Genomic DNA, 17,094 nt, shown 5'->3' with positions numbered 1-17,094 from the left:
TCCATGATGGTCAATCCACCACATTGGAAATATTAAATCAAACAATAAGTACAGGAAAAGATTCAGCAAGACAATATATCCTCTTTTGAATGAATACATTTAACTGTAGTTATTCCATATGATGTATTATACAACACCCCAAAATCATGGAAAATAACTTTCTAAACCGAGTTTACAGTGTAAAAAAAGTAGTGGAAAAATGTTGTAGTCATGTAACTGGGCTATCTAACATAAAAATTACAGCATATTACACCAGTGTTCTTACCTTTACTGCATATTACAACCAAATAACTACAATTAGATATGAGAAAGAACAGGCAGTGTCAGTACAACCAAGAGTAAAACTTTTACAGAGTTGCTAATTTGAAAACAAGTGAACCTGTAAAACTAACCCTGCATACTGGTTTGCTTTAGATGCATTTGGTAACCAATATGCCGTAAGTCTTTACCAGATTCAGTTTTGAGTGCATTAAATACTATATTGCTCATATGTCTTGATCGTGACAATCAATGCAGCTGCAGCATTATTGAATAGAAATAAGTTATATGACTCTCAAATAAGTGTTTGTAAAGTTGTTCAGGAAATAAATATTACTAAATAATAACATGTATTATGTTTATTGAATTGTACAAAACTTATATGTTATACTTTGAATTATCGTCAATTTTAATTGTCTGAAATCTGGTATTTGATAGTATATAGTTGTAGCAGTTTTTTCACTATAAATTCTGAAGAATCCGAAAATAAATGCACATACTAAAGTATTTCAAGTATGATAATATTCAGTATTTAAGATTATCCTAAAAGTATGAAATTTATTATTTTATTTGAAAATAAGTATTAGTGTATCCATGGCATGCAGGTCCCCGAGATTACTCTATTATCCACTCAGAGGTGGGGGTGTCACCTTTGCCAAAGGCTCTTTGTAGCCTGCTTTAGGTTTTATACTAATTTTAATTACTGGCCATCTACTGAAATGGTTTCTTTATGTATATCCACCTTTATTCCAACTCTGGTATTTCTACGGCGATGGAGGTTTAGTTGACCATACTTCTTGACAATTCTTTTACTTTTTTTTAGTTTAATTTTTTTTTTTCAATTTGAAGCGGTAGACCAGTATTTTCATCTAGCATAACTGTTTTTGAAGCAGACTCGAAAATCTCCTTCAAAGAGTTGGCTACATTGTGTAAATTTTCGCTATCTAAATTTCAAAGGAGTGACCGAATTGATCTGTAATTTGCATCGCACTCATTGATCAAATTTCTTTTTTTACTCAACGTTGCTTCTTCAGATATGGTGGGTAAATTATCTGATGTTCCATCTGAAGGAGTTTCAGTTGATGAATAGTTTCGTTTTCTGGTGCCTGAAATATTTCTTGAGACTAAATCTTCATCAACTTTGAAAATAGGTATTGAAAATAGCCATTCTGCAGTACATTCCAAACTCCAGGCTGGAAACTTCATGCCAGCAAACACAATATGCTTGCACAGCAGTCGGTTTCTTCTGAAATCTAAGCATGTGAATTGACACAGTTGTTTCTGTTCATCAAACGTGACAGAATAAACTGCATCATGCTTAGTTTCAGAAGAAACTTTAAAGAAGCCATGTGAAATTTTTTTTATACTACCCACATAAACTTCAGCAGCTCTTAATTTTGTTTTTATGTGATCAATTAACCATTTTGGCTTATTGATTAAATAATTTGGTACATGTTCATTGTATAATCTGGCCTGCGAAAGCATACTCAGATTTTTTCTGACATAAATTCTATATCTTTCTGGCAGAAATTTCTCAACCAAGATCTTAATTATTTCAGACAGCATACAGTTTTTATATCCCTGAAGATATCTATATTTTAGTTCCTCATTTAAGCGTTCAACACCATTGTTCGAGTTTATGAATAAGTCATTTGGTTTGTAAGCCAAAGCCCATCTCTCAATTTCCTTGAACCATGTTAATTCAAAATAATCTTTCACAGCTTCATATTGCTTCCATGATTTTAATACCTCTATTGCTGCAACCATTTCATCTTGAGTTGGAGCATTTGCTATGGCACGTAATTTACACAAAAGCTCTTCTTTGGGAACCACTGCATTCTTTTTTTTAGAAGCCCATCTTGACCATGCCTGCTCTCGATGGAAACTACATATAAAAACCTTAATTCCTGTAAAGACATTTTCCAAACTTGTAATTTCTTCCATTGCAAAATCAACCATCCCATATTTTGGTCTAACGAGAGGCGACCAATTTTTAATAATTATAAGAGCTTCTTCTAATGCTTTGGCTGTTTCATTTTGTGTAATTATTATGCTCACTATTTGATAGTTCACATTTGTTTTGACAACTAAAAAATAAAGTGGGAGAGCATACTTACAGGTTTGATAGGTCGCGTCGAGAAGAACAAGATTAGAACCATATAAGACATATAAATTTTTCATTTCTTCACTTTGATATACAAATAGCAGATTTAGTTTTGAATCTGTAAAGTCATTTGGCTCAGTACCATCATATGTATTTTCAGTACATGGTCTAAAAAAAACAGAACACTTGGAAGTATCCCAGCTATTTATTAACATTTCTGTATTTTCCTGGTCAATTTTACTAGTTCTAATATCGGATTTTGCTTGGCTTATTATTTTCCTTATTGCCTCCATTTCTGGATAAAATCGTCTGCGCGTTTTATCAGTTTCTCCCAATTCAGTTGAAACGTATACTTCTAATAGCTCTGCAATTACAGTGGCATTGCATTTTCCATTCTTAACTTTAGAAGCTATGAAATGCCACACTCTAGCATCTATAGGTTCTATTACTGCAGCCATGTTACCCATTAGATGATTTTGATGATCTTGGCTATTAGGTAAATTAAACATGAAAACTTCTTCACCAGCAATACTATCTTTATTGGCTAGTTTTTCCTTAATTTTCCGAGATATCATAATCTTTCTTTTTCGGGTTGGCACTACCTGTAACATATTTATCACAGTAAAATTTAGAAATTCCAGCACAGTCATCTAAAACTAATTATTGATAAAGGTTCAATTTTAAAAACTTTCTGTTCATAGCAAATTATTAAAAAAAAAAAAAAAAAAAAAAAAAGAGGAGTCATTTCGTCATTTCTTTCCTTTAAAAAAAGCTGTAAAAAGGATCTTCCATTTTTATAACAATAGATCAAATTACTTCTTCAAAGAAACATAACCAATAAAACTTCACTTTGAACAACTTATTTCTATTTGTAGCAAATTGGTTAGAATATAATTAGCATAAAAAGCCTTTATTTCTGGCCTGAAAACATCATTTTATTTGCATGTCAATTACTGAATTATTTATTTAGGAAAATATTACTGTTCAAAACCCTCTTTTGGCAAAAAAAAAAAAAAAAAAAAAAAAAAAAAAAAACTATTTAGAAAAATATGTTGAATAAAGAAACACAAAAAATCATTTCTCTTTTTTACATTGTGACTCTAAAAATACCTTTTGTTTTTATGTCAAAAAGTGTGTATACTTTATCATAGAATACCTTCAATACATCTTGCTCATACGTGACAGAATTATATTTTTTCCTTAAAAAAAAATTCTCTAAAATTACTAAGACCATCTTAGAACAAAAAGTTAAATAAACTTCTACCTTGAACTGAGGCATCCTGTACATTCGGGTAACATTAATTACAGCTGGACAAATTAACTTTTTTAGTTGTCTGGTTCTTGGAATATGCTTTACCAAAAGCATGATCAGTTTGACATTAAAAAAAAAAAAAAAAAAAAAAAAAAAACACATATATATATATATATATATAATCCAAGAGGTGATATTTTTGTATAAATTTTTAAATATAACAATGTTATTTTACCTTTTCATTTTTTTCTTTAGCATAATTTTCCTTTTGACGTTTATTCAGATCTTTTCCTTGATGGCAAACATAGGTTTTTCGCCCAAAGTGGAAATAGGGAATATCATCTAACCAGTTTAATCGTAAATCTGGAGTTAGTTCAACTGGAAAGAAAATTTTGATTTAGATCACAATCTGATAAGCTTTGATTTTTAAAAGAAAGAAATTACAGATCTCTATAAACATATTATACATTTAACTGTCTCTATATATACTACATACTGTAGACACTGCTTAATGTATTGCAGCTGATGTCGTGTATATTGCTATTGAATTTCTAAGTTCTGCTCTTTCATATATGGAAACATAAAAAATGCATCATTTGCTGCAATTTTATTTGCTCAATTTGGTTAATATAATCAAAATATTATACAATAAATTTCTTAAACTGAAGAACGAAAATGATTTTAATCAAGCATTTAGAAAAAAGCGCAAAACAATAAAATTAAAAAAAAAACTTAATTTCATACGAATTTTCAATAGCTATTGATTTGGAAGGGCTTCAGCACAGTTCCCTCTTCTTCAAAAGGGAGGTAAAAATTCCTGAAAACATCTTTGCCAAAATACACTTGCGTTTTTGCCCAATTTCAGATTTTACATTGGCAAAATCTCTTTAAACAAGGATGCCCTCCAAGTATTAAGATTATAGGTATAGAATTGGTCCAATAAATTTCAGAAACATTATGGACTACTCAAATGAACTTTTGCAATGAAGACTGTAAACAATTGATAAACAAACCTTTATTTTTCCTAATTAAAATGTTAAGAAAGTGGCTAGTTATATTTATAGTTAATTCAATTCCTATTTTAAAAGATACTTTTCTCATCATCTTATATTATCAAAAATGGGCAAATGTAATCACATTAAGCAGCACCTACTGCAAACATAGAGAGATATTAAAAGCATTAAATTATGTAAAAAATTATGTATTATGTAAAAATATTATGTCATTTTGTCTCATATTAAAATTATATATGCTAGGTAAAGTATAGAATGAGCTAGCTGCCTTACGCAAAAAGGATGCCTTTGAGAAGGTCTAATGGGAAACTGTCTTGTATTCACTTATATATAAGGAGAACAGGAAAATTCCCATGCAGCTAATCCATTCAACAGTATTTGTACCTTGATCAAACATCCAGTATTCAGCTATCTTATCTGCTAGTCCATTGGTGCTAAGAGTCAAAATAGACAGTAATGTGACTTTACACACAAGATAAGTAGCATTCATAGACTAAAGAAATATATATATCACATCACTAAAGAAATATATATACATTTCAGAAAACTTTCCTGTTTTCTAAAATTCAATATCTTTATTATTATAACTTCCTGATATTTCAATGCATTATAATTTTATGGTGAACTATTTACCTGAAAATAAAACAGAATATTTTTTGAATTGGTAGTGTTTATTATAAGGTTATTTTGAAACATGTTGTTAATGATAAAACTAAAGAATGGATTTTCTTTATAGACTATTAAATGATTATATTTCAAATCAACAGACTGCATTCATACACTAAAATAGGATGAAAAATATAGTAGTCATCGAGACAATTGTCGAGTTTCTCAAGAAACAACAATAAAAATTTTCAAATCTAACACGGTATATCTTGTTTAATGTTTAATATAGTACGGAATGTTTCGTGAAGCATCAGCTATTTAAAAAAAAAAAAAAAAAAAAAAAAACATGCAATACCTGACAATGAAACCAAATAAAAATCAAACATAACGCTATTACACCTTATGCAACAAAATTAATGAATATGAACGTCTATAAACCCTTTTTTCAACTTGGACCGAATCTCGCAACATCAACTAGATCTTACGCAATAAAATTAATACAAATTAGTGCCGATAAGTTCTTTGGAACAAAATGGCCAAATATCAACTAAACAACCAAAGAAAGCATTTACATTCTAGAGGATTTTTATTTACTCATTACATCTTCAAAAATTACTTACTCTCTTTATCGAATGACTTTCCATAGTAGTAAACATATTTTGTTACAGTTTCTACTTCGTGTCTGCGAAGTATTTCTTTAAATTCGCTCCAAGATTTCGCAAAATTCATTTTGCCTCTAAACACAAAGGTTCATACACGAGACGGACTTTGAAACTCGTAATCGATAAACCGGCCATTCCCCTATCGTTGACACAAATCTTTCTATCGATGGGAAAAGGAGACTCTAGGCCATCCGAAAAAGCGGCGCCCGCAAACCTCTGCCAGCTGCTGTAGCTGTTGCCAGATTTAGGAAAAGGCGGTTGAGTTGCAGGAGCGAATGTCCACACGGCCATTCGCCTGGGGGTTGATCTGAAAAGAAAGGGGAAAAAACCAAAAGCAGAGAAAGTGAAAAACAATCAATGCCCAGGTGGCGAATGTTAGCTTTGTGGACCACCGGTTGATCTTATCAGTACAGGTTGATATCATAATATTTCCTTCATGGCGTATCTTTCGTACTTCGTAACAAACAGAGGGATGTACAGTCGGCCACAAAAGTATTCGAACACCGGTACCCATTCAGAAAATTTACTTTTCCGTTGAGAAACAAAATTGTCTCCAGAGTCTATCTTGGTTCGATAGACAAAAAAAAAGCAAAAGGATGGCTCATGTCCAAAATTGGCTAGGTGCATGAAACAAAATACAACATGACCTATCTGGGTGAGATGGGAAACAAAATGGCTGCTCACGTAATCCATTATTGCGCTCATAGAAAACGCAAAGTGTGGCTGCGGCTCGTCTCGGTTCGCGAAGAGTGAAAACCCAAAACGGTCTGCAGTGTCTATCTTTGTTGGATGAGAAAACAAAAGGATGGCTCATGTCCAGTTTATTTAGGTGTGGGAAAAAATATAACGTGACCTATCTGGATGAGATGTCTCCAGCGATCCAGTATAGACTTTTTCCCCATCTGCAATAGATGACATCTATAAACAATTTCATTGAAATCTCCTCGAAATATAAGAAACAGCTAGCTCGTGAAATTGTAAGGTATTCCCAAAAAATTCCACTTCTTGAAGAAGGAAAAACACCCTAGCTGCAGATGAGGTAGAGAGAGAAAAAAGCATGTTGCACCATGGAGAGCCCGCACGGTTCTGAACAGAAAACGTGGAATGCTTTTATAGAAAAGAGTTGAAAGTGAAAGTGAAAGCCGATTGGAAATTTTTCAATTGGTTACCGACTGGGAAAAAATTTTCAGAGCTCAGAAAAAAAATTCTGAGATGTAAAAAAAAAAAAAAAAAAATTTGTGTTAATTTTTATCATGTCTTCTAGACATGATAAAAATTAACCCTACCCCCTTTTGTGTGGGAATGTTGTCTCACTGTTTCTAAAAATAGACCATGACTCATTCTAGGAATTATATGTTTTAAAAAGGATGAATTTAAAGTTTATAAGATAAGATAAGTTTTTAAAAAGGATATGTTTTAAAAAGTATTTGGGTTTCTCCATTCCAAAGTAAACAAAGTGAAGACATCAAATTAATAGAAAAAAAAGGAAGAGGTTTTTTTTTTTTTTTTTTTTTAATAGCTCTGGAAATATTTTTCCAATTCAACAGCCAAGAAATATTTCCAGCCAATACAATTTCATTTTTACTTTCACTTTCAATTCATTTCTTATATCTATAAGAACATTTCATTTTTCTGTTCAGATCAGTGTGGGTTGTTCAAGATGCAGCATCTCTACTCCATCCCACAACCAGGAAAAAAAGATGTTCTTTCATGAGATGTTCTTTTGGCTTTCGAAAACAATGATGACATGATGATTGTAATACATTTCGGTTCTCATGTCCCATGCTTGAACTCAGAATTATTTCCAGAACTCTGAAAATTTTTCCTAGTCAGCTCGATAACCCAGCTTTCGTATATTTATTTTTTAAGCCACTCGAGTTTCGACTTCCCATCCGTGTGTGCTGTGCATTCAACCTGGAGACACATTCCCTGAGCTCTAAGAAAATGTTTCCCAGTAGACTCAATCCCTGAAATGGATTAAAAAAAATTCTTTCATACATTTTTAAAGCTCAAGAGTGTTAGCTGTCATGGAAAGAACCTTTTTTTTCCCTGAGCTCTAAGAAAATGTTTCCCAGCAGACTCAATCGCTGAAATGGATTAAAAATAAATTTGTTCCTATATTTTTAAAGCTTAAGCGTGTTAGTTCTCATGGAAAGAGCCTTTTTTCCCCCTGAGCTCTAAGAAAATGTTTCCCAGTCCACTCAATCGCTGAAATGGATTAAAAATAAATTCTTTCATATATTTTTAAAGCTTAAGCGTGTTAGCTGTCATGGAAAGAGCCTTTTTTTCCCCTGAGCTCTAAGAAAATGTTTCCCAGCAGACTCAATCGCTGAAATGGATTAAAAATAAATTCTTTCATACATTTTTTAAACCTCAAGCGTGTTTGCTGTCATGGAAAGAGCCTTTTTTTCCCCTGAGCTCTAAGAAAATGTTTCCCAGCAGACTCAATCGCTGAAATGGATTAAAAATAAATTCATTCATACATTTTTAAACCTCAAGAGTGTTAGCTGTCATGGAAAGGGCCTTTTTTTCCTCCAGCCCACTCAATCGCTGAAATGGATTAAAAATAACTTCTTTCATACATTTTTAAAGCTCAAGCGTGTTAGCTGTCATAGAGCTGCAGATGCGGTAGAGAGAGAACAAGCATGTTGCACCATGGAGAGCCCACACGGTTCTGAACAGAAAACGTGGAATACTTTTATAGAAAAGAGTTCAAAGTGAAAGTGAAAGCCGATTGGAAAGTTTTCACTTGGTTGCCGACTGGGAAAAAATTTTCAGAGCTCAGAAAAAAAAATCTGAGATGTAAAAAAAAAAAAAAAAACTTTGTTAATTTTTATCATGTCTTCTTAGACATGATAAAAATTAACCCTACCCCCCTTTTGTGTGAGAATGCTTTCTCCCTGTTTCTAAAAATAGACCATGACTCATTCTAGGAATTATATGTTTTAAAAAGGATGAGTTTAAAGTTTATAAGATAAGATAAGTTTTTAAAAAGGATATGTTTTAAAAAGTATTTGGGTTTCTCCATTCCAAAGTAAACAAAGTGAAGACATCAAATTAATAGAAAAAAAAGGAAGAGTTTTTTTTTTTTTTTTTTTTTTAGCTTTGGAAGTATTTTTCCCAATCAACAGCCAAGAAATATTTCCAGCCAATAGAATTTCATTTTTACTTTCACTTTCAGTTCATTTCTTATATCTATAAAACATTTCATATTTCAGTTCAGATCAGTGTGGGTTGTTCAAGATGCAACATCTCTACTCCATCCCACAACCACGAAAAAAAGATGTTCTTTCATGAGGAATTTTTTTGGCTTTCGAAAACAATGATGACATGATGATTGTAATACATTTGTGTTCTCATGTCCCATGCTTGAACTCAGAATTATTTCCAGAACTCTGAGAATTTTTCCTAGTCAGCTCGATGAACCAAATTTCGTATATTTATTTTTTAAACCACTCGAATTTCGACTTCCCATCCGTGTGTGCTGTGCATTCAACCTGGAAACACATTCCCTGGGCTCTAAGAAAATGTTTCCCAGCCCACTCAATCGCTGAAATGGATTAAAAACAAATTGTTTCATACATTTTTAAAGCTCAAGCGTGTTAGCTGTCATGGAAAGAACCTTTTTTTCCCTGAGGTCTAAGAAAATGTTTCCCAACAGACTCAATCGCTGAAATGGATTAAAAATAAATTCGTTCCTATATTTTTAAAGCTCAAGCATGTTAGCTCTCATGAAAGGGCCTTTTTTTTCCCAGCCCACTCAATAGCTGAAATGAATTAAAAAGAAATTCTTTCATACATTTTTAAACCTCAAGAGTGTTAGCTGTCATGGAAAGAGCCTTTTTTTCCCCTGAGCTCTAAGAAAATGTTTCCCAGTCCACTCAATCGCTGAAATGGATTAAAAATAAATTCGTTCCTATATTTTTAAAGCTCAAGCATGTTAGCTCTCATGAATGGGCCTTTTTTTTTCCCAGCCCACTCAATAGCTGAAATGAATTAAAAAGAAATTCTTTCATACATTTTTAAACCTCAAGAGTGTTAGCTGTCATGGAAAGAGCCTTTTTTTCCCCTGAGCTCTAAGAAAATATTTCCCAGTCCACTCAATCGCTGAAATGGATTAAAAATAAATTCTTTCGTATATTTTTAAAGCTCAAGCGTGTTAGCTGTCATGGAAAGGGCCTTTTTTTTCCCCAGCCCACTCAATCGCTGAAATGGATTAAACATAACTTCTTTCATACATTTTTAAAGCTCAAGCGTGTTAGCTGTCATAGAAACTGAAATTTATGTCATGGTTTGTGTCTCACACGTCGTCAACGGTATGGTTTGAGGTGAAAATTGAAAACCCGGTATGAAAAATCTCTTTAATTTCACTTTAGAAGAAGCTGTGGGATAGAGAGATTTCGTCATGAAAAAATGTCTTTCAATGTCTTTCAATGTCAGTCATGGGAAAATGTCTTTCAATGTCCGTCATGGAAAAATGTCTTTCAATATCATGACATCTCTTTTCAAATAGGATTGAAGGATTTTTCTTAAACTATGTTGAAATCTTGATCCATCCAAATTACAGATGGGAAATTCTGATCCATGGATGGATCATCCAATTTCGCTAGTACCTGATAAACGGTTGCTGACGAAATCCAAACGAAAACCCTAGCTTTTCAAACAGGAAACATTTTCCCCTAAACGCGAACACCGGTACCCATTCAGAAAATTTACTTTTCCGTTGAGAAACAAAATTGTCTCCAGAGTCTATCTTGGTTCGATAGGCAAAAAAAAACAAAAGGATGGCTCATGTCCAAAATTGGCTAGGTGCATGAAACAAAATACAACATGACCTATCTGGGTGAGATGGGAAACAAAATGGCTGCTCACGTAATCCATTATTGCGCTCATAGAAAACGCAAAGTGTGGCTGCGGCTCGTCTCGGTTCGCGAAGAGTGAAAACCCAAAACGGTCTGCAGTGTCTATCTTTGTTGGATGAGAAAACAAAAGGATGGCTCATGTCCAGTTTATTTAGGTGTGGGAAAAAATATAACGTGACCTATCTGGATGAGATGTCTCCAGCGATCCAGTATAGACTTTTTCCCCATCTGCAATAGATGACATCTATAAACAATTTCATTGAAATCTCCTCGAAATATAAGAAACAGCTAGCTCGTGAAATTGTAAGGTATTCCCAAAAAATTCCACTTCTTGAAGAAGGAAAAACACCCTAGCTGCAGATGAGGTAGAGAGAGAAAAAAGCATGTTGCACCATGGAGAGCCCGCACGGTTCTGAACAGAAAACGTGGAATGCTTTTATAGAAAAGAGTTGAAAGTGAAAGTAAAAGCCGATTGGAAATTTTTCAATTGGTTACCGACTGGGACAAAATTTTCAGAGCTCAGAAAAAAAATTCTGAGATGTAAAAAAAAAAAAAAATTGTGTTAATTTTTATCATGTCTTCTAGACATGATAAAAATTAACCCTACCCCCTTTTGTGTGGGAATGTTGTCTCACTGTTTCTAAAAATAGACCATGACTCATTCTAGGAATTATATGTTTTAAAAAGGATGAGTTTAAAGTTTATAAGATAAGATAAGTTTTTAAAAAGGATATGTTTTAAAAAGTATTTGGGTTTCTCCATTCCAAAGTAAACAAAGTGAAGACATCAAATTAATAGAAAAAAAAAGGAAGAGTTTTTTTTTTTTTAATAGCTCTGGAAATATTTTTCCAATTCAACAGCCAAGAAATATTTCCAGCCAATACAATTTCATTTTTACTTTCACTTTCAATTCATTTCTTATATCTATAAGAACATTTCATTTTTCTGTTCAGATCAGTGTGGGTTGTTCAAGATGCAGCATCTCTACTCCATCCCACAACCAGGAAAAAAAGATGTTCTTTCATGAGATGTTCTTTTGGCTTTCGAAAACAATGATGACATGATGATTGTAATACATTTCGGTTCTCATGTCCCATGCTTGAACTCAGAATTATTTCCAGAACTCTGAAAATTTTTCCTAGTCAGCTCGATAACCCAGCTTTCGTATATTTATTTTTTAAGCCACTCGAGTTTCGACTTCCCATCCGTGTGTGCTGTGCATTCAACCTGGAGACACATTCCCTGAGCTCTAAGAAAATGTTTCCCAGTAGACTCAATCCCTGAAATGGATTAAAAAAAATTCTTTCATACATTTTTAAAGCTCAAGAGTGTTAGCTGTCATGGAAAGAACCTTTTTTTTCCCTGAGCTCTAAGAAAATGTTTCCCAGCAGACTCAATCGCTGAAATGGATTAAAAATAAATTTGTTCCTATATTTTTAAAGCTCAAGAGTGTTAGCTGTCATGGAAAGAACCTTTTTTTTCCCTGAGCTCTAAGAAAATGTTTCCCAGCAGACTCAATCGCTGAAATGGATTAAAAATAAATTTGTTCCTATATTTTTAAAGCTTAAGCGTGTTAGTTCTCATGGAAAGAGCCTTTTTTCCCCCTGAGCTCTAAGAAAATGTTTCCCAGTCCACTCAATCGCTGAAATGGATTAAAAATAAATTCTTTCATATATTTTTAAAGCTTAAGCGTGTTAGCTGTCATGGAAAGAGCCTTTTTTTCCCCTGAGCTCTAAGAAAATGTTTCCCAGCAGACTCAATCGCTGAAATGGATTAAAAATAAATTCTTTCATACATTTTTTAAACCTCAAGCGTGTTAGCTGTCATGGAAAGAGCCTTTTTTTCCCCTGAGCTCTAAGAAAATGTTTCCCAGCAGACTCAATCGCTGAAATGGATTAAAAATAAATTCATTCATACATTTTTAAACCTCAAGAGTGTTAGCTGTCATGGAAAGGGCCTTTTTTTCCTCCAGCCCACTCAATCGCTGAAATGGATTAAAAATAACTTCTTTCATACATTTTTAAAGCTCAAGCGTGTTAGCTGTCATAGAGCTGCAGATGCGGTAGAGAGAGAACAAGCATGTTGCACCATGGAGAGCCCACACGGTTCTGAACAGAAAACGTGGAATACTTTTATAGAAAAGTGTTCAAAGTGAAAGTGAAAGCCGATTGGAAAGTTTTCACTTGGTTGCCGACTGGGAAAAAATTTTCAGAGCTCAGAAAAAAAAATCTGAGATGTAAAAAAAAAAAAAAAAAACTTTGTTAATTTTTATCATGTCTTCTTAGACATGATAAAAATTAACCCTACCCCCCTTTTGTGTGAGAATGCTTTCTCCCTGTTTCTAAAAATAGACCATGACTCATTCTAGGAATTATATGTTTTAAAAAGGATGAGTTTAAAGTTTATAAGATAAGATAAGTTTTTAAAAAGGATATGTTTTAAAAAGTATTTGGGTTTCTCCATTCCAAAGTAAACAAAGTGAAGACATCAAATTAATAGAAAAAAAAGGAAGAGTTTTTTTTTTTTTTTTTTTTTTAGCTTTGGAAGTATTTTTCCCAATCAACAGCCAAGAAATATTTCCAGCCAATAGAATTTCATTTTTACTTTCACTTTCAGTTCATTTCTTATATCTATAAAACATTTCATATTTCAGTTCAGATCAGTGTGGGTTGTTCAAGATGCAACATCTCTACTCCATCCCACAACCACGAAAAAAAGATGTTCTTTCATGAGGAATTTTTTTGGCTTTCGAAAACAATGATGACATGATGATTGTAATACATTTGTGTTCTCATGTCCCATGCTTGAACTCAGAATTATTTCCAGAACTCTGAGAATTTTTCCTAGTCAGCTCGATGAACCAAATTTCGTATATTTATTTTTTAAACCACTCGAATTTCGACTTCCCATCCGTGTGTGCTGTGCATTCAACCTGGAAACACATTCCCTGGGCTCTAAGAAAATGTTTCCCAGCCCACTCAATCGCTGAAATGGATTAAAAACAAATTGTTTCATACATTTTTAAAGCTCAAGCGTGTTAGCTGTCATGGAAAGAACCTTTTTTTCCCTGAGGTCTAAGAAAATGTTTCCCAACAGACTCAATCGCTGAAATGGATTAAAAATAAATTCGTTCCTATATTTTTAAAGCTCAAGCATGTTAGCTCTCATGAAAGGGCCTTTTTTTTCCCAGCCCACTCAATAGCTGAAATGAATTAAAAAGAAATTCTTTCATACATTTTTAAACCTCAAGAGTGTTAGCTGTCATGGAAAGAGCCTTTTTTTCCCCTGAGCTCTAAGAAAATGTTTCCCAGTCCACTCAATCGCTGAAATGGATTAAAAATAAATTCGTTCCTATATTTTTAAAGCTCAAGCATGTTAGCTCTCATGAATGGGCCTTTTTTTTTCCCAGCCCACTCAATAGCTGAAATGAATTAAAAAGAAATTCTTTCATACATTTTTAAACCTCAAGAGTGTTAGCTGTCATGGAAAGAGCCTTTTTTTCCCCTGAGCTCTAAGAAAATATTTCCCAGTCCACTCAATCGCTGAAATGGATTAAAAATAAATTCTTTCGTATATTTTTAAAGCTCAAGCGTGTTAGCTGTCATGGAAAGGGCCTTTTTTTTCCCCAGCCCACTCAATCGCTGAAATGGATTAAACATAACTTCTTTCATACATTTTTAAAGCTCAAGCGTGTTAGCTGTCATAGAAACTGAAATTTATGTCATGGTTTGTGTCTCACACGTCGTCAACGGTATGGTTTGAGGTGAAAATTGAAAACCCGGTATGAAAAATCTCTTTAATTTCACTTTAGAAGAAGCTGTGGGATAGAGAGATTTCGTCATGAAAAAATGTCTTTCAATGTCTTTCAATGTCAGTCATGGGAAAATGTCTTTCAATGTCCGTCATGGAAAAATGTCTTTCAATATCATGACATCTCTTTTCAAATAGGATTGAAGGATTTTTCTTAAACTATGTTGAAATCTTGATCCATCCAAATTACAGATGGGAAATTCTGATCCATGGATGGATCATCCAATTTCGCTAGTACCTGATAAACGGTTGCTGACGAAATCCAAACGAAAACCCTAGCTTTTCAAACAGGAAACATTTTCCCCTAAACGCGAACACCGGTACCCATTCAGAAAATTTACTTTTCCGTTGAGAAACAAAATTGTCTCCAGAGTCTATCTTGGTTCGATAGGCAAAAAAAAACAAAAGGATGGCTCATGTCCAAAATTGGCTAGGTGCATGAAACAAAATACAACATGACCTATCTGGGTGAGATGGGAAACAAAATGGCTGCTCACGTAATCCATTATTGCGCTCATAGAAAACGCAAAGTGTGGCTGCGGCTCGTCTCGGTTCGCGAAGAGTGAAAACCCAAAACGGTCTGCAGTGTCTATCTTTGTTGGATGAGAAAACAAAAGGATGGCTCATGTCCAGTTTATTTAGGTGTGGGAAAAAATATAACGTGACCTATCTGGATGAGATGTCTCCAGCGATCCAGTATAGACTTTTTCCCCATCTGCAATAGATGACATCTATAAACAATTTCATTGAAATCTCCTCGAAATATAAGAAACAGCTAGCTCGTGAAATTGTAAGGTATTCCCAAAAAATTCCACTTCTTGAAGAAGGAAAAACACCCTAGCTGCAGATGAGGTAGAGAGAGAAAAAAGCATGTTGCACCATGGAGAGCCCGCACGGTTCTGAACAGAAAACGTGGAATGCTTTTATAGAAAAGAGTTGAAAGTGAAAGTAAAAGCCGATTGAAAATTTTTCAATTGGTTACCGACTGGGAAAAAATTTTCAGAGCTCAGAAAAAAAAATCTGAGATGTAAAAAAAAAAAAAAAAAACTTTGTTAATTTTTATCATGTCTTCTTAGACATGATAAAAATTAACCCTACCCCCCTTTTGTGTGAGAATGCTTTCTCCCTGTTTCTAAAAATAGACCATGACTCATTCTAGGAATTATATGTTTTAAAAAGGATGAGTTTAAAGTTTATAAGATAAGATAAGTTTTTAAAAAGGATATGTTTTAAAAAGTATTTGGGTTTCTCCATTCCAAAGTAAACAAAGTGAAGACATCAAATTAATAGAAAAAAAAGGAAGAGTTTTTTTTTTTTTTTTTTTTTTAGCTTTGGAAGTATTTTTCCCAATCAACAGCCAAGAAATATTTCCAGCCAATAGAATTTCATTTTTACTTTCACTTTCAGTTCATTTCTTATATCTATAAAACATTTCATATTTCAGTTCAGATCAGTGTGGGTTGTTCAAGATGCAACATCTCTACTCCATCCCACAACCACGAAAAAAAGATGTTCTTTCATGAGGAATTTTTTTGGCTTTCGAAAACAATGATGACATGATGATTGTAATACATTTGTGTTCTCATGTCCCATGCTTGAACTCAGAATTATTTCCAGAACTCTGAGAATTTTTCCTAGTCAGCTCGATGAACCAAATTTCGTATATTTATTTTTTAAACCACTCGAATTTCGACTTCCCATCCGTGTGTGCTGTGCATTCAACCTGGAAACACATTCCCTGGGCTCTAAGAAAATGTTTCCCAGCCCACTCAATCGCTGAAATGGATTAAAAACAAATTGTTTCATACATTTTTAAAGCTCAAGCGTGTTAGCTGTCATGGAAAGAACCTTTTTTTCCCTGAGGTCTAAGAAAATGTTTCCCAACAGACTCAATCGCTGAAATGGATTAAAAATAAATTCGTTCCTATATTTTTAAAGCTCAAGCATGTTAGCTCTCATGAAAGGGCCTTTTTTTTCCCAGCCCACTCAATAGCTGAAATGAATTAAAAAGAAATTCTTTCATACATTTTTAAACCTCAAGAGTGTTAGCTGTCATGGAAAGAGCCTTTTTTTCCCCTGAGCTCTAAGAAAATGTTTCCCAGTCCACTCAATCGCTGAAATGGATTAAAAATAAATTCGTTCCTATATTTTTAAAGCTCAAGCATGTTAGCTCTCATGAATGGGCCTTTTTTTTTCCCAGCCCACTCAATAGCTGAAATGAATTAAAAAGAAATTCTTTCATACATTTTTAAACCTCAAGAGTGTTAGCTGTCATGGAAAGAGCCTTTTTTTCCCCTGAGCTCTAAGAAAATATTTCCCAGTCCACTCAATCGCTGAAATGGATTAAAAATAAATTCTTTCGTATATTTTTAAAGCTCAAGCGTGTTAGCTGTCATGGAAAGGGCCTTTTTTTCCCCAGCCCACTCAATCGCTGAAATGGATTAAACATAACTTCTTTCATACATTTTTAAAGCTCAAGCGTGTTAGCTGTCATAGAAACTGAAATTTATGTCATGGTTTGTGTCTC

At 33.5% G+C, this 17,094-nt stretch overlaps 1 protein-coding gene across 2 annotated transcripts; it reads right to left on the bottom strand.

The window, feature by feature from the left end:
• Positions 1-599: 599 nt before the first annotated feature.
• LOC118200214 (uncharacterized) lies at positions 600-6,094 on the bottom strand. Of its 2 annotated transcripts, XM_085811087.1 has the most exons (4): positions 5,854-5,992; positions 4,901-5,061; positions 3,850-3,992; positions 600-2,964 (listed from the first exon to the last, which is right to left on the bottom strand). In XM_085811087.1, the coding sequence occupies exon 4, from the start codon at positions 2,935-2,937 to the stop codon at positions 1,210-1,212; it is 1,728 nt and encodes a 575-aa protein (XP_085667213.1). In that variant the 5' UTR covers positions 2,938-2,964; positions 3,850-3,992; positions 4,901-5,061; positions 5,854-5,992; the 3' UTR covers positions 600-1,209. The 2 variants fall into 2 exon arrangements, with proteins under 2 accessions (XP_085667213.1, XP_085667212.1); XM_085811086.1 differs by lacking the exon at positions 4,901-5,061 and having other exon boundaries at positions 5,854-6,094.
• Positions 6,095-17,094: the final 11,000 nt, after the last annotated feature.

This window comes from Stegodyphus dumicola, chromosome 2, assembly GCF_044657685.1.
Source record: "Stegodyphus dumicola isolate Sdum_Otavi_A_Nest chromosome 2, ASM4465768v1".
NCBI classification, from domain to species: domain Eukaryota; kingdom Metazoa; phylum Arthropoda; class Arachnida; order Araneae; family Eresidae; genus Stegodyphus; species Stegodyphus dumicola.
The sequence above is the reverse complement of the archived record's forward strand: the minus strand, read 5'-3'. Positions and strand labels throughout refer to the sequence as shown.

Coding starts and splice junctions, on each gene's coding strand:
- LOC118200214 (XM_085811086.1), bottom strand. CDS start 5,962: ATGAATTTTGCGAAATCTTGGAGCGAATTTAAAGAAATACTTCGCAGA. Junction 3,993..5,853: donor AAAGTCATTCGATAAAGAGA/GTAAGTAATTTT, acceptor TTTTCTTTCCAG/TTGAACTAACTCCAGATTTA. Junction 2,965..3,849: donor CTAAAGAAAAAAATGAAAAG/GTAAAATAACAT, acceptor AATATGTTACAG/GTAGTGCCAACCCGAAAAAG.